The following is a 22441-nucleotide window of genomic DNA, read 5'->3' on the forward strand; positions in this document are numbered from 1 at the left end:
TACGTACAATCTTCAGGATGCACCTCGGCTATTTTCCCACCGCTATGGAAATAAAATCTTAGTACATGTCTCCCTCTAGTGTTTAATGTGGGCTAAGTGCCACAACGCGTGGAGAAAAAGCCTGAAAGTTTATTTTGTTGTAAATGAAGTACTCAAATCCTACAATTGCACAATATTTAATTGACAAAAACCTTTCTACAATAAACATATTACATGCACCTTTCAAAAAGGGTACGATACTTCCTTTTAAGCTTGAATTACTTTAACTTGATTATGTTTCAATGCTGTCTTTTTCAATGTTCTTTCCTTGTCCGTTCTCTACTTTTTATTAACTAATGTGTCTGGAAAGCATTTTTCATTGTAAATGTGATTTACAAATAAACTTGCCTTAGGGTTAGGCTACAAATCTGCCACTGTCAAATCGCCTACTGGAAAAGTGGTAGCCCATAGTGAAGCTATTCTAAAAACTATTATAAATAAATAAATTACAGTAAATATGATGGACTGGCCACCTTTCCCCCGATGATTGTTGAGTTCCAGCTTCCCGTTACCCTTACTTGGACTAAGTAGTTAATAAAATAAAATAAAATAAAAATGTTTATCCCTGTCACTTCAGTTAGCTCACGTGTCCCTGAACGCATCACTGGTTTAACTCCGCCTCTTCTTACGCTGCGTCAGATCCATCATGGCGGCGCTCCACAGCGTGGACGGAGTGGAGGATGACAGCGGGGAAACAGGGTTGATTCTGTCAAATTCATCCACCGGAGACACAAAAAGACCTCAGTTCGGGACACGTTTCCTTACAGACCCGCGACAGGTTTTCCAGCACAACGCATGGTTGGTGCCAGAGAAGCGTATAGGTTCAGAGACGTTCATGTGCATCTTCTGGATGGGACATGATGCTTCATTTGGAGTTTCAAAGACTTTACTTCATTCATGTTTGATGTTCTTTGTTTTATCAAGTTAAAACAATATGTTAAATCTATTACTTCGTCAATATAGCATGTCCCTGATTAAGAATAGTTGTATCTGTGGTTCTGATTTTGGGTTTACTAAAGATCAAGTTTGGTTTATGTTGTTAATTTAGCTTCACTTCTTAATTATCTCGATTTGAACACAGTACTTACAGCTGCAGGAAGCTCAAGATTCAAGTGATTGACTATGTAATTTTCTGCAGGGCTGTCTGAATGCAACAAGTAAAGTGAATATCAGTGAATATCAGTGTTTCTGATATTCACTGCATCCTTCATCCATTCCAGATAATGGTGTTCTGTGGTCAACAGGGACAACGTGGAGTGGACGGATGAACAAGAAGAAGCCGCAAAGAAGAAAGTCTTAGAAAACAGTCAGCCACTACCTCCAGAGAAACAAGGTAGTATTGTGGCTGTACGGCTTATGGATCACGTAGTTGTTCTTGCTTGTAATCAGGAAGAAACCATCATAAGTGTTGTATGATTCACTTTGCTTATGAGATAAATACATATACTTGTTTTGTAGTGATATTCAATTTGTAATACAGTAGAAGTCTAATAATTGAACACATATAGCCTCCATTTAATTCAAATGGCCCAAAAAGAAAATATGTAATGTTTGTCTCATAAAATCTGCTTGTTGTGCTGTTTTACCCTGACAGCATCACCTACCACCATACTATTTTTTTATTTATTTTTTTTAATCAGAGGAATACGACAGCCGGGCTAATGAATACTGGAATGACTTCTACACTATCCACGAGAATCGTTTCTTCAAAGACCGTCACTGGCTCTTCACAGAGTTTCCAGAGCTAGCTCCTCAGTGTAGCCTGAACCATGAGTCTCATCCGGGTGTGTCCGGCATGGATGACAGCCTGCAGGACGGTGTCGATCAAAAACAATGCAGAGGTTTTGACAAGTGTGACTTTCCTGGCTCCTCTGCTATATATCGCATTCTGGAGGTGGGAGATTATTTTTAGTTTATTTTTCAGCAAAACTGGCCATATTTAAATCTGCACGAGAAAAGTTGGGGGGGGGGGGGGGTTGTAATAAATAGTAACTGAACTGTATTTGTACAGGTGGGTTGTGGCGTGGGGAACACAGTCTTCCCAATACTAAAGACCAACAAGTAAGATCAGACAAGACGCTAATGTTGTGAGCTCTGGAAAGGACTCGTCTTGTTATCTGGATCGATAACTGCGGCTTTGCTTTTTGCAGTGATCCAGGTCTCTTTGTTTACTGCTGTGATTTCTCCAGCACTGCTGTCGAGCTGGTCAAGGTGAGACGTTTAGCATGATCATAAACTGGTGTATATTCGTTTCCAGGCTAAGGATTTTTCCTTGTTTTTGTTATTAGGCAAACCCAGAGTACAACTCTGAGCGCTGCTTTGCCTTTGTTCATGACCTGAGTGATGTGGAAGCCAACTATCCCGTTCCCGAAGGAACCCTTGATGTTATAGTGCTAATCTTTGTGCTATCAGCTCTGCAACCTAACAGGTATGAGCTTATTTCTTTCCTGTACTTCTCCTCCTCGCTTCAGCTTTCAGTCAGTTTGATACACGGCAGACGTGTTTAAACGTTTCCTCCATCTGTCAGGATGCAGGCATCCATCAGTAGACTGGCTCGCCTGCTGAAGCCTGGTGGAATGATGCTACTCAGAGACTACGGACGCTATGATATGGCACAACTTCGCTTCAAGAGAGGTTAGACACCCTAAAGTCCAACCTGTTTCAGACAAGGCCTTTCTACATGTGTACTTCACTGAGATCTATTTTAATGTTTGCATATTTCAGAATTTATATATTTATTCATTTGTTTACTTTACAAAAAGATTAAAGCAGTGTAGTCTTCTTTAAAAGAAAGTCCAGCTCCACATGAGCTTGTGGTATTCCTGCCACATTGAGCAGCTCAGGGCCTCTTTCAATGTGTGTCTTCATACTTTACAGGAAGATGTCTTTCTGACAACTTTTATGTCCGAGGTGATGGAACAAGAGTATATTTCTTTACTCAGGGTAAAAATGAAGACAACTTAATACTGCATTATTACGATTATCTTGCAGATTCACTTGTTAATTGTGTATAAAAAATATATCTCTGCTTGGTTTTTTTTTGTTTTTTTTTCAGATGAGCTTCATGAGCTGTTCGCTAAAGGTGGGCTGGAGAAAGTGCAGAACCTTGTGGACAGACGGCTGCAGGTGAACAGAGGGAAACAGCTCACCATGTACAGAGTGTGGATTCAGTGCAAGTACCGCAAGGCCTCTTGAAACGCAGCAGGATGGGCAGAGGCGAGAACCCGCCTGGCCTGACTTTCAAAGACGACTGAAACTTGGAGCTGAACTGAAACCATACCATGGTGGTGTTGGCTTGTTCCAGAGGATGTGTGAAACTGAGAAGATTTATAGTGTTTGTGGTAAACAGGAGGCAACGGGATGGTTCGAGACATACCATTGTTTCAACTGCCTTTGAGCAGATGGGCTTGTTTAATGCTTGTGGTGAGACAGTCCTGGCGACAAGAATGACAGCTTTCTGCTGGGGCTGGTAACCCCTGTCCAAAAGGTTTCTATTCTGATGGACATGGTTTTTATTCAGCTGATGTTTTGAAATAATTTGCATGATTTATAAACCCTTTTTTCTACCTTTTTTAAAGGGGAAAATTAAACATATAAGTAAGACTTCTGAGTATTTTGCTTGGTACAAACTCAGTTACAGTGCAACAAAAACTTAAATCACTATTCCCAAAAAGATGGTGTGTTGCATAAAATGTTAAGAAAAACAAAATACACTGATTTGCAAAACCCACAAATCCCTATTTTACTCCCAATAGTGCATAAATAACAGATTTTGAAACTGACGTTTTATCATCACGGAAAATGTTAGCGCATTTTTTTGTATTTTTTTTTATTTGATGGCAGCTATAAAGATATATATATATACACACACACACACACAAGTTGGAGTGGGGCAAAAAAGAAAAATGCTAAAAAAAGAAAATGGCACAAATCAAAAGCAAGAAGTGGGTGGGGGGCATTTGACAACTGTTGAGTTGTCTGAACAGTTGTCAAATGCCCTGACTGGGCATAAGAAGGAGTAATTCAGAGAGGCAGAGCCTCTACATATAAGATTCATCAAAGAAGACTGTAAAGATCCCACCATTAACAGTAGGGAAGAGCAACTCCGGTGCTAGAAGGCTACAGTCCTACAGTTCAGTTTCGCTGCTGCAACACACCTGACACACATCAGACTTAGTTCGCAGACTGTGACAGAACTTGACATTAAACTATACACAGCCATTGATTAAAGTCAGGCGTGTTGCAGCAGGGAAACTCTTGACATTTGCAGGTCTGCAACCCTCGAGAACTGGAGTGACCCACCTCTGATCTACAGTGTATTATATATTATTTCAAGGTATTCATGTTCATTTACAATATTTACATCTTAACATTTCACGTCTGAAAAGGAGTAGGCAGAAGTATCAACTCAAGTAGCCCTTACCTCATCTCTGCTATACTTTGTAATGCTCCAGCTATCACACTACTCAAGTTTCCCATTTCACAATGAAGAATAAAGATTTCCACAAAATATTTCTGACTTTAAATACTGTCAACATCTCCATCCTTTGGTTAAACTGGTGTTCTTCAAGCTGTTATTCATTCAGTGTTTGAAGTTCAAGAACTTTCTTAAACTGGTGTATGTTTTTATTTTCCTTTTGATTGATCAGTGAAGCTGTTCCATCATTTTATCCCTGACACTGAAACATACTTCGTAAAGTGGATCTGAAACGCTGCTTTTTAAAACTCAGCTTTTTCACCATAAACCCATAATATGTAAACATTTAGATATTCAAGAGGAATCCCTGTATGGAAGGAACCAAGCTGAAGGTATTACTTTTAGCTCTAACACAGAACTGCATTAAAAACCAGACATAATTGTTCAACCAGATCCGTTACAAATAAACTTTTGCAACACTCTTTCGGAACTATTATGGACAAAGATCTGATGAACAAAGTAGGGATGCCCCAATACCCCTTTTTTTTTTTTTTTTTTTTATCAAACTGAGTGCAAATACTTTTGAGTACTTGTTAATACCAAGTATTTTGTGAGTAATAATAAATTCCATTACAGTTCATTGATAAGAACAGTGGAACAGAATGCGACGATGACATTTGCTGTGTGATATGTCAAATGTGTCCTTCTGCAGCATCCTCTAAATGTAAGGCTTGAAAACTTTCAAATCTTCATCTTCAGCACCAAGTTTACGTCTACATTGTGAAAAACAAAACCTGGTTTTACCCAGTAGAAAGCATTTTAAGTCATTTTTGACCCACAAAATCCATAATTTTAAAGAAATGTGAAAAAAATACAAATTTTAACAACAGTATAAGTTTTTGTTACAAGTAATTCCATGTTGTTTGCAGCTCAAAAAGCTACATTTTTGGGTGCACTACAACTATTCAGCAATAAAATTTCATTTAATTGTTCAGAGTTTTGATACAGAACTTGTAAACTGAAAATGTTCTACGATAAGCTGTTTTTGATGTTTGCTTCATATCTGTTCTCATTCAACAATATCAGCAGCACAGTGGGATTGTAAGCTTCTCCAGACTCAGTATGTAAAATCATTCTTTAGTTTACAATCTGCCAGATTTAACAGAAATAGTCTGCAAAAATGATGGAAAATCACCATTTCTCACTATTTGATTTAAGATTTCTTTACAGCCGCAATGAAAAGTCTAGTTAAGCTTTTGTTAACAAAGTGGGTCAAGTTAATGCAATGAGTTCCAACCACTATCTCAGACCAACCTAGCTGTCACTTATGGTACATTGCTGAGAATTTTACCGTGTTTTTACAAAGAAAAGTCTGCAAATGGACAATGATTAGTTTTGTATTTTGATGCACAAGGTTAGCACTCTACAACCTAACTACTATGCTGTTATTTGTAGGAGTTAATTAAAGTTAGCACAGTTGTATCATCTGTTCCAGAGCTTGGCTGTCCCAAGCAAACCAGGTTGCATGTTGCTTTCTATCTTTTGGTTGCACATGCTCCTCTTTGATGACTTTACAGTGAAAATATAGCCATCTGGGCTGTGAGGTATCTTGGACAATTATATTTGCTGAACACAGTCCATCGGTGCATTTAGAAATATAACCTTAGCCATTTTTAATCTATAGAAACAAAGTTCTCTGGGGATGACCTTATGAGGTCTTCTGAAATGAACTGTTGGACATGTTTTGTGATCAGATGAATTTATGTTTGAGCTGCTTTTGAAGAAAAATGTCATTTGGTTTTATTACATACCAAAGATAAAAAAAAAAAAAAAAAAAAAACTCAAAACAACCAAGTTGTTTCCAGTGAAAGGTGATATTGGTCAGTTTCAGGGGTGCATCAGTGCTGGAGGCGTTGCTGACTTACATTTGTCTAAAGTTACCACAGTCAAAGATTATTGTAGTTTCAGCAGTACGACTACACAACAATGTTATTAGAATGTTACAAATACAAATAAATTGGGCAGTGAAGATATGAAAAGGTAGTTCATTTTTGTTTATTTATTGTAAGCTTGTTTAATAAACAATCAAATAAGGGAACTAGTAAAAGATGAAGGAAAAAAAATTAAGAAGTATGTTATAGGCACATTGAAAAGTTTTCTTGAACAGCCAAACTCTCATATGTTAATAAATGGTATGTTTAATAGTTCAAAACGTAGTTTTGCAGAATGTTGCAGATAGGTATATGTTGATGTGAACATTGAGATGGAAGTGTCACTAGTTGTGTGGGTGGGTGATGCAGTTTAATTGCATTGTGTAGACAGGGGTTTGCTATTGGTCCAGAAAAGAGATTTGGGGCAGGCGTGGACAGGAGGAAGGTGAAAATACTTGAACGATCTCACGAGAGAATATGAGATTTTACTGATTATTGTTTACATTGCAAAAACACGAGAACCGAACCGAATCGATCCGGATTCAACTGAAACGCTTCCCACAACACAACTTCCGAAAATAGATTGGTTTCTTCCCTGCAGCCTGTCAGGAGACTGCACCCGAACTTTGTTTTGGTCGAGCTGAAAGCCAGGACCCTAAATTCATCGCACCACCGGGGGAGATACCGATAGGGGGTAACTAACCTCAGCTTAAAGACATTATTTATTCCTGCTGAAAAACGCATATTCTCCAGGGTCGCCATTGTGTGGAGAGGAGACACCACACCAACCATCGGTATGGTTCTCGGAAAGAGGGATGTGATGGGGATCCCCGCCTAAGGATAACATAAAGGCGGGTTTGGGATACCCGGAGTCGTCGAGGGCCTCCGAGGGAATCCTCCGTCTTGTACCCTGAGCGACACACCGCGTGCCCGAGCCTTGATCGCCTAGAGACGGCACGCGAGGGACGCGGCTGTGGATGAGGCCTAGCCTGGGAGGATCTGCCAAGCACCGGTGAAACAACGAAGACGGTTTTAGGGATAACACCACCGGAGAAGGACAGATAAAATCTTAAATAACAGTGAGTATACTGTTGGATACAACAGAAACTCTTTTAGGGATGTTTTTTCCTACAACTAGTCCAGATGTCGTGGCACGAGCACCTGGCAACGCTGGACTGAGAAGATGCTTCTTTCAGGGTTAACACTTAGCCCACTGCATACCTAACATATAACGCCTTTTCAGGCAGTCATTGTGGCATTTTTCATCAGCGCCTTTTATAATCTCAGAGCTGTAATTGTGTCAACTCTATTCAACGTTTGTTTGTTTGTTTTTGACGGTATATTTGAATGAAATCCCATCTAATGTTACTAGCTAAACGTTAGCTCTTCAATGCAATGCTACGCTAAGTGATGGCCAACATCGGTAGCTCGTTTATTCACTATTAGCTCACTGGTAATTCACTAACTTGTTTTAAATCGCTCTGCTTAATATTGTAATGTATATTGAGCCTCTCGATATAAGCAAAGTTGGTGACTACAGTGTATTTCTTAGTGGTTAAAACCACAGCAGGCTAAAGCTTGTTTCATATATACACGCCATAGGTAGCAGTCATAGCAGCCAGTGTTGGGCGTGTAACTTAAACCTTCACATAGGCCAGCAAACTGGGCACTTATTGTCTATTGTGGCCTTTTCCACTGTGACTGTACTTGGCAGTTCTTCCAATAGTGACCTTTTATAATTAAAGCGCCATGTAACTTAGGCCTGTAATGCCAGGGTGTTATCAAGTTATGCCATAATTTTCCAGGCAGTGACTTTACACATCTGGGCTTCCGCTTTGATGCAGATTAAACATCCGTTTTTTGGATTTTGTTTTGGCCAGATTGTCCCCTCAGTTTTGTGGGTGTCTTACCAGTGTATGTGGAAGCTGGTGCTTGCTAAACATAAATGATGGTGTAAAACATTACCAAGCTTAATGATGACTAAGAGCAGGAATTTTCCACATCCATACAACTATAAAAGAGTCATGACTCATCACAACTAATACCTTTTGAAACAGGGATGCCTTGCTACCATTTGAATTTTCCAGACGCTTCAATGCTTTTCTTAATCTGTGCTCCTGTCTCTGCAGCCATGATGGAAGAACTGCATAGTCTGGACCCCCGGCGGCAGGAGCTGTTGGAGGCTCGCTTTACTGGGGTCGGTGTGGCAAAGGTTTGTGTTATAACTGATGCTGAAAAGGTGGAGCGCTCTTGTCAAAGTGCTGATAATCACAAATTGTCTAGATCATGCCTTACTGCAAATCTCTACCCTTCTTTATCTCACGTTATCCTCGCTATCATTCTGTTGTTTGGCCTGGACAAGCTTGGCCTCACTTTTTTCTTTGTCTGTCTCTGGAGAAGGTTGAGCCGTGTCTGTGTTTTTTGGCTGGTATGACATGGCATGTCTCCCTGGCTCATGATGTAGTGGCTGTATATGCAAGTAGTTATGTCTGCCAAAAAGGCCACAGTCAGGACAGGGGGAGGAGACGTGATGGCAGAGGAGGAATGCAGAAATGGTTCTTGACCAGGTGTAAGTGGAGGCAGTATTTAGCCTTTCCAACCCCCTATCTTACTACATGGATGGATCTGTCTTCGTGGAAGGTGATCTTGGAACACTGAGGGAGCCAGAGTCAGTGCCAGGAGTGGGCCCTGTGCCAGCCATAGGCAGAGCCCAGAGCATGGCATGGCTGCTGCCGCAGAGAAAATGGCGACGCTCGCTAAGGCATCCTGCCACAATCACCCTGTATGACAGGGGATGCAATGTGTGTCTGGAGCAGCAGTGAGAGTGAAGTTTGTCGGGAAATGGCTGTGAAGAAATATGGGTTGGTGGTCTAAAAGCTCTTCAATGTCACAGAGTAGTTTAGAGTTCTTTCCCCTTGACCTTGGCCATCATTATGGCACTGCTGCTCTTTCTGTCTCTACTGAGTAGGCATAGAAGAAAAGAAAATTATAATCCCTTTAGGACAAAAGGATAGAGCACTTTTTTTTGTTAATGGAGCAGATGAGGCCTAAAAACAGTTGCAAAGTGCGTCTCCTTTAGATCAAACATTTGGGTATGATTCAGGTGGATGTGGAGGCTTTAAAATAAGCTGTAATTCCTAGATCAGAGCATCTTTCAGGAGCTTTCTCTAGGCGGGGAAAAAAAAGTGGTTAAGACCACAGTGAATAGGAGAAAAATAGATGACATTATTTAAAGGTGACAGACAGAGGGAGGAATACAGCCCCAGCAGCATGCCTAATGTTCAGCCATTTTAGGAGGGTTCAGTGAGAGAGCTCTAGTGTGCTCTGAATGACTAAGTATCTCTTCCTGATTGGACAGTGCCTGCTGAATTCTGATGTGATTCATTTGATTGACAGGCATCACCTAGGGAACCAGCATTAGTACTGACGCAGGTCGTCATTCAGTGGGAATTTAATGGGGATGGTATTTGGGCAAAGCTCTGCATCCTTTCCCCCATTTTTCTCACTCTTTTCTTTTCTCTGCAGTTTTCTAACTTTTTTTGGTAGTTCTCTGCCAAGTTCATGAATATTAGAAATGCATTTTTTTTGTACATATTTCTGCCTTTTTGTTATAATCTTCTTTTCTTTTTAGTTTAATTTAATTGCCCCTTTCATTGTAACAGGGTTCGGGTCAGAGTCAAAATGAATCATCCAATCAGAGTCTATGCAGTGTGGGCTCTCTAAGTGACAAAGAGCTAGAGGTTAGTCTCCATCTCTAATGGCAACATTTTCTTTCTTTGTTACTTTGCCACAGGATTTGTTGATTCATGTTGCTCTCCTTATTACAGACTCCCGAGAAAAAGGCAAATGATCAGAGAGCAAGAAAACGCAAAGCAGACCACTTTGACGGCAACCAAGGCAAGGCTGTTTCTTTGTGATGGTCCTTTCATCATGTCTCCAATGTGTGTCCCTCTATCTGATCTTCCTTTTTTTTTCTTCCATAGGCAAAGCAGGAGCAAGGGGACTTAAAATTAGTGATTATTTTGAGGTGAGTTGCAGGAAAATTGCTTAGGGTCCTCGTCACTGTGTCGAGCAGTCGTCATTTCATTCTGAAGTGTGTAACATTTCATGCTTACTCTCTAACCCCCTACTTTTAGACATCTTGGTCTTTCCATTGAACGCCTTTCTTCCATTTCGTCTTCTTCTTCTGTGTGTGTCTGTAAGTTTGCGGGAGGCAGTGGTCCTGGTACCAGCCCTGCCAGGGGAATCCCACCAGTGGTCCGCTCTTCCCCACAACACTCTCTCTCCAACCCTCCTGTCACGGTGAGCATGTTTGCTCTATGGTGCTTCTCACGCCATTGTTTCTCTCCGCACTCTTTCTTGTCATGCTCTCCTGCACGCTTGTTAGTGACACCGCCAGGCGAGGATTGTTTATCGATGGGAAGAATATCATATGGTTTGTAAACAAACATAATTGGTGGGCAGTTTAGGAAAGTGAAATTTACCTTTTTAAAGTCAAAATGCAGGAAAGAAGCCATGAAGAGGAATATTTTTAGTGTAAATGTTTGTGATGCAAACATCTACTCAATCAAATTCAGGGTGGTAGAAATCAGTTTTGATGAATCTGTGTTTTGATTTTTGTTTTCGATGTCTTACATACTGTACATTACATTACATGTGGAAGTCATCTATCAGATCAGTTCTTACCAGATGTTTCTGCCGCCCAGGTGCAGCAGGGAAGCCCTTCCTCCGTCAGCTCGGTCAACACAGAGCACTCCTCGTGTTCAATGAAGCCAGCTTCTCTTCACTTGCTCCACAAAGCCACACAGGTACTCTACTGTACTCATATCATGCTGCCTGTTTTTGTTTTATTAACTCTGTTGTAATTGGAAATAAGTTATTTATTTAGCACATGCAGCAGTAAATTACAAGAAATAAAAACATTTTTAAAAAAAAAACGACCAAACTGGATTTTAATGTTGGGGGCTCCTTGTTGCACTGAATTGATCAGGAATGCCAAAATGATCCAGAATTAACAACCATTTTTGTGCCCACTGTACCTTTAGTCTGACCTTACTATAGAGAAACTAACCGCAATGGAGAACAACAAGAACTCTGACCTGGAGAAGAAGGAAGGCCGAATAGACGATTTGCTGCGGGTACTAATCTCATTACATTTATCTTTAATTCTCTGCTTGCCTTTTGTAGTGACTTTGTAGTGTTGAGTGTTTGCTGTACTGATTTTTCACTCAAGGCATGTTAGACATTTGTTTGGTGCATGTATAAAGGGGTTGCATGTAAAAGTGTTGTAAATTCCTATTACCTGACCGTTTCCTGTTTGTATGTTCTGCTGCAGGCAAACTGTGATCTCAGAAGACAAATTGATGAACAGCAAAGGATGCTGGAGCGATACAAGGAGCGCTTAAATAAGTGTGTGACCATGTCCAAGAAGCTGCTGATTGAAAAGGTATGTTGAGAAGTATTTTAATGCTTTTTTTTCTGAAGGTGTGTATTTTAACAAGTCAGGATTGATACATGCTTTTTTGTTTGTTTGTTTTGTCACCGCCAGTCCAAACAAGAAAAGATGGCATGCCGGGATAAAAGTATGCAGGATAGGCTGCGGTTGGGCCACTTCACTACTGTCAGACACGGAGCTTCTTTCACGGAGCAGTGGACAGATGGATACGCCTTCCAAAACCTTATCAAGTGAGAGTCTTCATCTTGTAAATTTATGTCTCCCCATTTTTTTTCTTCATGCTAAAACCAGAATTTACTCTGTTGTGATTCACTTAAATGCATACTTGTACGTTTTGAAAAGACAGTTCTTTAAACTGAGAAAATCGGAAGCGCTTGCAGTCGATCATACTCAAACGGAAAATCTAATTCACTGTCTGTTTCTCACTAATTTGCCGCCGGCCTCCAGACAACAAGAGAGGATCAATTCTCAGCGAGAGGACATTGAGAGGCAGAGGAAGCTGCTGGCCAAACGCAAGCCGCCCTCCATGGCCCAGACTCCACCACCAAGCCTGGAACAAAACAAACGCAAAAGCAAAGCCAATGGAACAGAAAGCGAAGCGTACAGTCCCATTTAATTATTTATTTATTCATTTGTTTGTTTGTTAGTTTGTTTTCCTTTCTTTTCCCGTAGACACATTTTCAACATTTCACTGTTTGTTTTATAGATTATCGCAGGCAGAGTACCATGAGCAGGAGGAAATATATAAACTCAGACTAGGACATCTTAAGAAGGTAAAATCTGACCTTGATTATCGTCTTTATCTTTTTTTCTTGCCAAACTTTTGACTTCATGTTTTTTTTTTTTCTAACCTCTTTGCAGGAGGAGGCTGAGATCCAGGCAGAGCTAGAGAGATTGGAGCGAGTGCGGAACTTGCACATACGTGAGCTGAAAAGGATCCACAATGAGGATAATTCCCAGTACGGTTTCTTCCCTTTTGCAGACATGGAATGCATGACAATACAGGGTCCCTGGTTGTTCTTTATATCGCTTTATATTCTTACATAAACTGCTTTAAAATACATTTTCCTGGCAGCATCATTTGGACAAGGATAAATCTAATTGATGTAAAAACCTTTATTTTTATTTACTATTACAAGCAATTGTGGAGCTATTGGACAGAAGTCTTCATCTTTTTTTTTTTTTTTTTTTACATGAAATTGCTTTTTTTTTTTTTTTTTTCCAAAATATAAATCAAGTGTAACTTGATGACAGCAGGTTTACTGTGAAATTTGCTGAATTTATCAGTATTGATGGATATATATGTTATTTAAACAATCCCAAACAGTTCATCTTTACAAAAAGAAACAATCCCTTACTGTAGTTATCTTTACAGGTCAAACTGCTCATTTATCACCATGTTTAATGACTGAAAATGTTTGGCTTTTTGTCTTGTTTTGCTTTTGGACAGATTTAAAGACCACCCTACGCTAAATGACCGATATTTGCTACTGCATTTACTTGGGCGGGGAGGTTTCAGTGAAGTTTACAAGGTGAGATGGGAAAAACGTTTGTGTTATGGTGTATTCTGGGGAGGGTTCAGTCTGTAGATTTGGCCCGTGCAGTTGCTGTGTTCCACATGTTTGCCTCACACATTCCATTCGTCGGCTTTAGTGGAAGATTTTCAATTCAAAATTCATGTTAAAACTAATTCCTTTAATTCTCAAGTGTCTGCTGTGCATACTTGACTAGTACGACATTAAGCTGCGGTTTACGTAAAAGTAATTGATTGTCCAAAGGAAATGTAAAAAGATGAATGAATAGCCTTTAATGTGAGAAAAACGCAGTTTGCATCTAACAGGGAATCCTTTATCTTCCAGGCCTTTGACTTGACAGAACAGAGGTATGTCGCCGTTAAAATCCATCAGTTAAACAAGAACTGGAGGGACGAGAAGAAGGAAAATTATCACAAGTGAGTGTTTTGAGGCAGCAGTTCTGTATTTTCTGTTCTACTTTCCATACATTAAATTCAGTCATGTAGTATTCATACCTTAAGGATGTTAATGTCTTTATTTCAGACATGCGTGCAGAGAATATAGAATCCATAAAGAGCTGGACCACCCGCGAATAGTTAAACTCTACGACTACTTTTCACTCGACACTGACTCGTAAGTCATTCCAGCATATATTTATTCACACCTATGAAGTGAATCTAGAGATATATCTTCCTTTTCTGTTGTGTTCAATCTAGACTCAGTTGTCTTTACTTATTGTAAAAAAGCAAGCTGTTAAGTATCTGCTTGTTGTGCTGCAGGTTCTGCACGGTGTTAGAGTACTGCGAGGGCAACGACCTGGACTTCTACCTGAAGCAGCACAAGCTAATGTCGGAGAAAGAAGGCCGCTCCATCATCATGCAGATAGTGAATGCCCTCAAATACCTAAATGAGATCAGACCGCCAATTATCCACTATGACCTTAAACCCGGTAAGGCTGCATGTCTTTGAAGTTTTTGCATTTTAAGACTTTTGCACAATGCTTTTTGTTTTTTTGCACTGTTTTTACTGCAGATTCAGTGAATCACTATTTTTTTTTTCTTTTTTTTACTTAATGTGAAATATACTTAAAGCGATGGCATTTGAACTTTATCTACACTCGTTATCTAATTTAGAAATGAGCATAACTCAATAAATCAAATTAGAATGAATAGTTTGATAAGATACAATGATTAGAAATGCAGTGATCCACCTTTTTGGGGGGTTCGATCTGAAATTTGGATGTTGCTGATATTATATAATACCAATTCAGTTTACAGGAACAATTTTGTGATTATGGTCTTTATTTTAATTATTATTGTGTAAAGTTTCATTAATTTGTGGTAACCCATGCAGCATTTTTAATAATAGTGCAACTGATTAGCTAAATTAATCTAATTTAAATGTTAATTAAAGTAATTTATAAGAAAACACTTTCCAAAGCAAATTGAAGACTCTCTGTAATTGTTTTAAAATCTTAATAAAAAGCAAAGGTAGTTATAATTTAGCACTAACGGCAATGGACTGGCGACCTGTCCAGGATGTATCCTTTCTTTCGTCCAATGATTGCTGGGATAGGCTCCTACTGATTTCTAATTGGACTAAGCGGTTCAGAAAATGATTGACTGTCTGAACTGATGGTTAATATTTAAAGTCACAGAGAATATGTTGAAAGAGAAACAGGATGTAGATGTATCTGGAAAACGCAGACTGACAGCGTTTCAGACAGATTGTGGTCTGCAGTATTGGCACAGTGGGCTTGTTTCTGTTGAAAATGACTTCAGATTAGAAAATCTGCTGGAAACACCAGAATGTCTTTATGTAGCTGATTTTGCAAGAACTTTTAGTTCTTTTTCACTTTGGAGATCCAATAAATGGCTGTTAACAAGTTCAATGTGTTGAAATGTTGCATATTTTTCTGTGCATTGTTTTTAGTGAAAGCATTGCTAATGCTGCGCTGTTAAATAAGCTTGTTATGCTGAACAAACTAGCATATGTGCAAAACCCGAACTGGAGATTTTGATGTAGTTTTCCACTTTTATCTGAGTCTCGTCACGCAGGATTACAGAATTTTAGCCAGTTTTTCTTGAAAGATGGAGGCCAATTGCCCAGAATGATGAATTAGAGCAACTTTTTCATTCGGTTTCATTTACCGCTCTGCTGAAACGCTTCAAGTGTTTTCTGCACTACACTGGAAACCTTGGCTTTACACAAAATCCAAGTCGCTGTCTTGCTTTTTTTTATGTTTCCAGACTAAAATATATTTGAATTAGCAACATGGAAAATTACAATCAGACTTGTTAGTGTAGGAGCTGCATGGACATGGGACAACTAGAGATGCCTCTGTGAAATAGTGAGGTGGATCTGGGAATTCAGCCTGATATCCAATACATCAATCATGGAAATGTCAGAGCCTGACAGCGATGCTGGGTTGGATCAGTCCCAACTAAAAATGATAACTGAAAGACTTTGGCCTTTTTCCTGGTCAGGTAACATCCTGCTTGTGAACGGTACCGCCTGTGGGGAAATTAAGATCACAGACTTTGGCCTTTCGAAGATCATGGATGATGACAGCTACAACTCTGTGGATGGGATGGAGCTGACTTCACAGGGAGCAGGGACTTACTGGTAAGATTTTCATCTCACTGTACATCCTACTTGTGATAAATCAGAAGCAGTAAGAGCTATACGATGTGGCAAAAAATATAGTATTATTTTCTGTATAACAATTGAGAGTAGTTGTCAATTTCAGTAGTGGGGCGGGGGGTGCTGGAAATGATGGGAAATGCTTTTCTATTTGACTTTTGCACCACAAGAACTGGAGGAATTAAAAACTGGGTTGCTTTTGTACCCATTTTCATGCTTTGTGTGGCCGCTTGGCTCATTGCTTCTCAGGTGATCAAACAAATTAGTCGTAGTTTTATATAAAGTTCCCACATTATATTTATCAGCTTTTCAGTGTTTGTACTGAATCCAAACCACTTACCGATGTAGTGTTGTGTGGTTTTTTCCTAACAACCTGGACAGTTTTGGAAAAAAAACGCACAAATTTCAGTCCCATCCATGCTTTTGCAGCATTCTTCAGTTAAACTTGTTCTCCCACTTTCTGCTCAGTTTCTGTTTTTTCCTCTTTTCCCTTTTGGGGTTTCTCAGTGAATAGGCAGCTAGGTGCAGTCACAGATGATGTAACGAGCAACATATCTAAATATAGTGGAAAGGAAAAGGATTGAGGAAAATCCACAGTTGATTTTTGGATGCAGGCTTAAGAAGCACTGCAGATTTTCTGAGAATTACCTCTTTATGACGGCTAATTTGGCATCCATTCCTCATCCCACCATTACTCTAAGCATACTCCGGTCCTGTATTGTCTTGTTTTATGTATTGTTCTGTCTTTTTTTTTCTTTTTCCCTCCAATAATTTCATAATTTCAGCTTGTGTAATGGTGTGCAGCCAATATGGCCAGTGTGTCGCTATCCAGGTACCAGCATGTAATGTTAAAGCAGTCCTCCTGGGAAGTAAGAAGTGTGGTTAAATGTCCATGGGACAACAACAGCTTCTTTAATGCACATAATAAACATTACTGTGCCATCAAAACGAGTCAAATGCATATCTTTTAAGTTAGGAGTGTCTTAGTGCTACTTTTAAATAAAACTAAGTACTCATGATTTTATGGCATTTTTAGAAAATATATTTATTGCAACACTGAATTTATTTAAATGGATCTAAAACTAGCGTTGGCCTTCTACCTAGCAACCAGCCAAAGTGGACAGGAGTCTTCTGAGGGATGCAGAGCTGGCTCTGTGAATGGACTGACTAAAAAAAAAAAGTCTCATGGTTATCACCGCTAGCAACATAAATTTAATTGCAACCTTAATTTTAAGGTCATTTTGTCACCCAGTCCAAATAAATGATGATGAGGGGAAAAAAGATACTTTCAATAGTTATTCTCTTTCTGTAAAATGATAAGCAAAGCTCTGGAAGTAAGCAGCTCAATATAAAAGTAAGTCACCACTTAAAGGTGGCAGAGGGGACAAAAGAATCTACGTCACACTTGTCTCTGTGATCCCAGACACACTCGCACATGCCTGTTGGTGTGAAACTGGCTGACTGTCCCTTTAGGTAAGAAGCGAGCAGGAATACTCTCCAGTAGGATGTTGATAACTTTACAAAATAGTGGAAATAGGACTTACCAGTGATTAAAAAAAAAAGTGAAAAGAAAATTATTCAGATGTTGTAAATCAAAGAATATTTGGGCTTGCTTGTATTGCTTGATTGAAATTGTCCCTCATTATCTAATATATGAAGAGATCAATGTTTTCATCTTTGACTGGAGATGTATTGTAGAAACATCGTAACAGGATGATGGAACAACGAATAGCTTTATGCATGAATACCTGTTAGAACTGTGACTGAAAACCCACACATGGGTTGAGCAATCAGTCACTGGTTACTCAACCGACTCATGTGGTTCAGCCTCATGATGTAAACTCTGATTTCTTATCAAAATCAGCTGGTTGACTAAGTTCATTTAAAGCACTTTTATTCTGTTATCATGAGTTTACCTAGAGGTGAGGTGAGATAGAAACGATTATTCTGATTAAAACCTAGCATAGCATTACAGGGTCTGTGGATTTCATAATGACTAATATGATCCCCCTTTCCTCTTAAGGTACCTGCCTCCTGAGTGTTTTGTAGTTGGCAAGGAACCACCGAAAATCTCCAACAAGGTTGACGTGTGGTCTGTGGGTGTCATTTTCTATCAGTGTTTGTACGGCCGCAAGGTAGGAAGCACAACTTTTTTTTCCCTCAAATTTAAATTGATTGCAGTTCAGTATATAATAAATATATCCAGACTAAAACAATATTTGTATCTAATTTGATTGAAAATTAGTCTCTTCCATGAATCCTGACTGTTTTTATTGAACAGAACAGCTTCTTGGGCCCTTTTCCGCTCACTTCTTTCAAGGATTAGCGGTCGTCTAACAATCCTATGATGATGATTAGCATTACTATTATTATTGTTATCATCATTATTATGATTACAGCATTATCATAATGGTCATTGAATATGGAATAGTGTTCTATTATAATTATTATTGATGTTATTGTAATATTGATCTATAGTATGTTACTATATAATGAAATACTTCTAAGTAAGTAATGGTGTGTGCACTGGCGTGAGAGTGAATAAATGCTGGCTTCTTCCCACTCGCTTTGGACAAAGGCTTTTTGTTTCTCTTGTATATTCCTTTGGTTTGGTTCTTCCTTTTTTTAATTAGTCTTTATTTTCAAATAAACTTTCAATTCAACTCATTTTCAATGGTGGGGCCAGATGGGGATGACTCTTTCATCCACTAAAGAAAAGAGGCGACTTTCCAGTGGTACAAGTGGGAGGAACACGGATTGTGCTAGATTTAGCTTAAGTTTTGCCTGAACGTAGGGAAATATTCCAGTAACAATTCTATCTGTTCTGTCTTTAGCCCTTTGGCCACAACCAGTCCCAGCAGGACATCTTACAGGAAAACACGATTCTGAAGGCGACAGATGTCCAGTTTCCCCCTAAACCAGTTGTCACACCAGAAGCTAAGGTACTGGATTCCACAACCTCACTGCTTTTCTCTATATACACTCCCACTAGCCCCACAGTAAACCTGTTTTTTTTTTTTAATGTACTTTAAGTATTTAATGAATTAATAAATAAATTATGACCTAAAAATTGTAAAAACTAAAGTCCGTATTTTAGATTATTTATCCATGTCATCCTTTTTTCCTCTAGGCCTTTATAAGGCGTTGTCTAGTCTACCGTAAGGAGGACCGCATCGATGTGCACCAGCTGGCCAGTGACCCCTTCCTAATGCCCCACATCCGCAAGTCAGTGGCCTCCTCGGGGACCTCCGGCATGGCCGTGGCCTCCACATCCAGCTCCTCCAACAGCAGCGCCTCAAACTGAGCCCTCACCCTTTAAGGACTGACTGAATCATTTGTTAAGGGTGGGATGGGGTGGGGGTGATGCTGTACTGTCTTCCCCCCTCCCAGCAGCATCCCACCTTGCCATGAAGAGCTCAAGGGAAACTAGTCAGGTGGCAGCAAGGGGGTGGGTGAGAAGTCACAGAGAGGTTGTGAAGGGGGGCTGTTGCCCTCCATCCCTCCGATGTTCACCCATCCCAACCCACCTATCTTTTGCTTTTTCAAAAAGGGTGGCATTGTTCTGGGGGTCAAAGCCCTGGATGACTCGCATAGGAGCGGGGCGAGATTCGGCACTGTGTCGATGAAAAGCGGGGGTTTAGCGTTTCCCATTTTTCTTTTCTGCTTTAAAAAAAAGAAGAAAATAAAATGAAGTAAGGAACTGCTTCAGCTTGGCCTGATGGAAACAGACTGCAGAAGGCCTTACACCCATGTGCACTCTCTCTCTCTCACACACACACACACACACACACATGCATGAGCCATTCTGCTCCGAGGTAGTCGGAACTCCCCAAGTTCAAGCGTTTTGTTTGCTCTCTGTGAGGCAGAGCGCCGGTCTGGGCCTTTAACCTTTTAAACCCAAACTACCCGTGGCGCTCTGTCATCCAACTCGCAGTTCTGGAAACCTGGCCCCATCAGAAAATTCCAGACTTACGTAGTTTGTGACAAGAAGGGACAGAAGTAACTCCCCCCTTTCTCTTTCTCTCTCTCTCTCTGTCTCTCTCTCTCTCCCCCATCTCTCTAGTTATCTCTCTCTCTTTCCCTCCCATCTCTCTCTATTTCTCTCTCTCTCCCTCCCATCTCTCTGGTTATCTCTCTCTCTCTCTCTCTCTCTCCCTCTCCCCCATCTCTCTATTTATCTCTCTCTCTCTCCCATCTCCTCCTCAAACTCCTGTGACCAAAGCTTTTAACTTCCAGCTGGTGGCAGTGTTCCACCTCAGTTTTTATAATGAATGGTTTTAGAGTTGTGCTACTTGACATGAAGTGGAAGCTGTGGAGAAAACGTCCCTTTTACCATTGATTTTTTTTTATTTTTTTTTTTATAAACTGTTCAAATTTAACCAGTTTATTGAGAAAACTGTTCTGTTTTCAAGTTGCCTTTAATTAGAAATGTTACTGTTTTGATTCTCCCTCCTCCCTTTCCATAAACACATATTTATTTAGGTATGTTTGAATTTATTTTTGGCCAATAAAATGCAAGGGACTGGTTTACCTAATAGTACTGTTGGGGGAGATTGGGCCTTAGCAGAAAGTCGCATAAACCATTAAATACTATTGGTTAAAATGTGTTTGTTGTGTGTGTGTGACTCAATTTCCCACATGTTGTTCTTTAAAGGAATGCGTTCAGCTTAGAGTGCAGCTCTTAATGCATTCATACACACTACCTCTGCACTTGGCATGTAATTATTTTCTTTTTAAAATTGGCTTTTATTGACCATAAATCAAATCTATATCCTACACAGGCTTTGCACTCCACCTCCTGTAGCTAGATATGGGTTGTATCGTCCATACTGGGAACAATTCAAGCCATGTGTTCTCTGATAAGCTAGTAAATGAAACCAGTACCCCGTGGTCAGGACTGTTAAGGTCAGCTCTTGCTATAGATGGAGCTAGTTTTGTGAATGAATAAGCCGTTAGCCGCAGTATGGCAGCCATAAAAGCAATGCATCTTGGATGTCTGGTTTAGTTATTGAGTCTCAAAATTTCTGCTTTTCTTCAACAGAGAGTGAAGACGGCAACTTTCAGTGAGTTGAACTTGTGCTCCATCTCTGCTTGTCAAGTAAAACCCAGGAAGCTGGATTAAGGCCCAAAACTTAAGATGTAGAACTTAAATTTTTCTTTATTTTCATTCATTTAAACACTATTTGCTGCCACTTGGCATGAGGCTGTAAGCATATGGTTTTATTCAATTGCGATTTTCTTTTTTTTTTTTTTGTTTTGGGTGCCGATTTAATTTAAATTGCAATTCTCACAGTTTTTGATACTGCTGATTTTTTTAGATTAAAAAACAACAAAAAAATGCATTAAACTTTTTTTTTTTGCTTGTCATTTTTCTTGATTTTTAGGATGAAAAAACAACACAGTAGCCAGACCATCATTCTGCTGTTATAATGCCCAAGAAGACAAGTTAAAAGATCAATGAAAACAATAAAAATGACAATTTTTTATAATGGATTAGTACTATTTATTTTATTTTTTTTAAAAATCGATTTTAAAATTGTGAAGCAAAAAAATCTGGATTTTTCGATTTATTTTGCTTCACAATTTTAAAATTTGTTTTTGGACTTGCAACTAAAGAAGTGCATGCAGTTATTCAAAATAGGTTATTTACCGTTTTGTGCAGCCACAATAATGGTTCATCCCCTGAGTTAAAAGCTTTTTATGCTTGAATGATTCATGGGTGGACATTTAGGTGGATTAACAAACAGAAAACGTGGTCTGAAAATGATCTGGTACAGAAGCAGCCAAAGAAAAAGAGAAACCCCAGAAGTGTCTTATTTATCTGCTAATCAATACCATTTTGTATGGTGCCATTAAACTCATGCTCTTTGAAATCCAAATCTATAGAAAAGGATGGTAAAGGCTTTTGCTCAGGAATATCTCTGGATTTATTTCAGGGTTAATTAAAGCTTTTTATCATGCCATGCCTCGCTTGCCCTTTATTGGAATTTAATGACACAGTTGTGTATATTTTATCAGATGAAGAAAATAAAGCCAATTAAAAAAATAATAAAAAGTATGTTTTTATAGGTGCAAAAGTAAAACAATGTTAAAAAAAAAAGAAAAACAGCTCCCATTCAGACACAAAACTGTGACGTCATTAGATTAGCTGGGGAAAACAGATTGTGTACATTTGGGTTTTTGCTTCAATGACGTGGACTCGCGTCTCACTTTGAGACACACACACACACACACACACACACACACACTGTTGACGCTTCTCCATTCATTCCAGCCCATCTGACGGAGAAGCAGACGGAGCTCTAGCGGTCAAACTCGCCCTCAGCTCTGCATCAGAGAAGCACACATTCAGCTGCAGCTCGGGCTTCACGTCTCTTTCCTCTGCTACTTCTTTCCCCTTCTTTCTTTCTTCTTTTTTTTTTTTTTCTTCCACCCCGATTCG

General features: G+C 39.5%; 2 protein-coding genes across 2 annotated transcripts; both read left to right on the top strand.

Moving 5' to 3' along the window:
- Positions 1-685: 685 nt before the first annotated feature.
- On the top strand, positions 686-4459 carry mettl2a (methyltransferase 2A, methylcytidine; the record flags this gene model as incomplete). Its single annotated transcript, XM_079253589.1, has 9 exons — positions 686-837; positions 1284-1372; positions 1680-1933; positions 2051-2100; positions 2190-2250; positions 2328-2467; positions 2567-2673; positions 2917-2982; positions 3095-4459. 9 exons carry the CDS (start codon positions 686-688, stop codon positions 3232-3234), a joined length of 1059 nt encoding a protein of 352 aa, XP_079109715.1. The 3' UTR covers positions 3235-4459.
- A 2449-nt stretch (positions 4460-6908) lies between these two features.
- Positions 6909-19303, top strand: tlk2 (tousled-like kinase 2; the record flags this gene model as incomplete). Its single annotated transcript, XM_079253581.1, has 21 exons — positions 6909-7466; positions 8517-8599; positions 10050-10127; positions 10215-10284; positions 10371-10414; positions 10591-10689; positions 11094-11195; positions 11433-11525; positions 11723-11833; positions 11936-12072; positions 12290-12442; positions 12549-12615; positions 12704-12801; positions 13293-13374; positions 13702-13793; positions 13900-13989; positions 14136-14305; positions 15843-15981; positions 18023-18134; positions 18834-18941; positions 19130-19303. Exons 2-21 carry the CDS (start codon positions 8519-8521, stop codon positions 19301-19303), a joined length of 2100 nt encoding a protein of 699 aa, XP_079109707.1. The 5' UTR covers positions 6909-7466; positions 8517-8518.
- Between the last annotated feature and the right edge of the window lie 3138 nt (positions 19304-22441).

Source organism: Telmatherina bonti (assembly GCF_933228915.1).
Source record: "Telmatherina bonti genome assembly, chromosome: 14".
In the NCBI taxonomy this organism is placed as follows: domain Eukaryota; kingdom Metazoa; phylum Chordata; class Actinopteri; order Atheriniformes; family Telmatherinidae; genus Telmatherina; species Telmatherina bonti.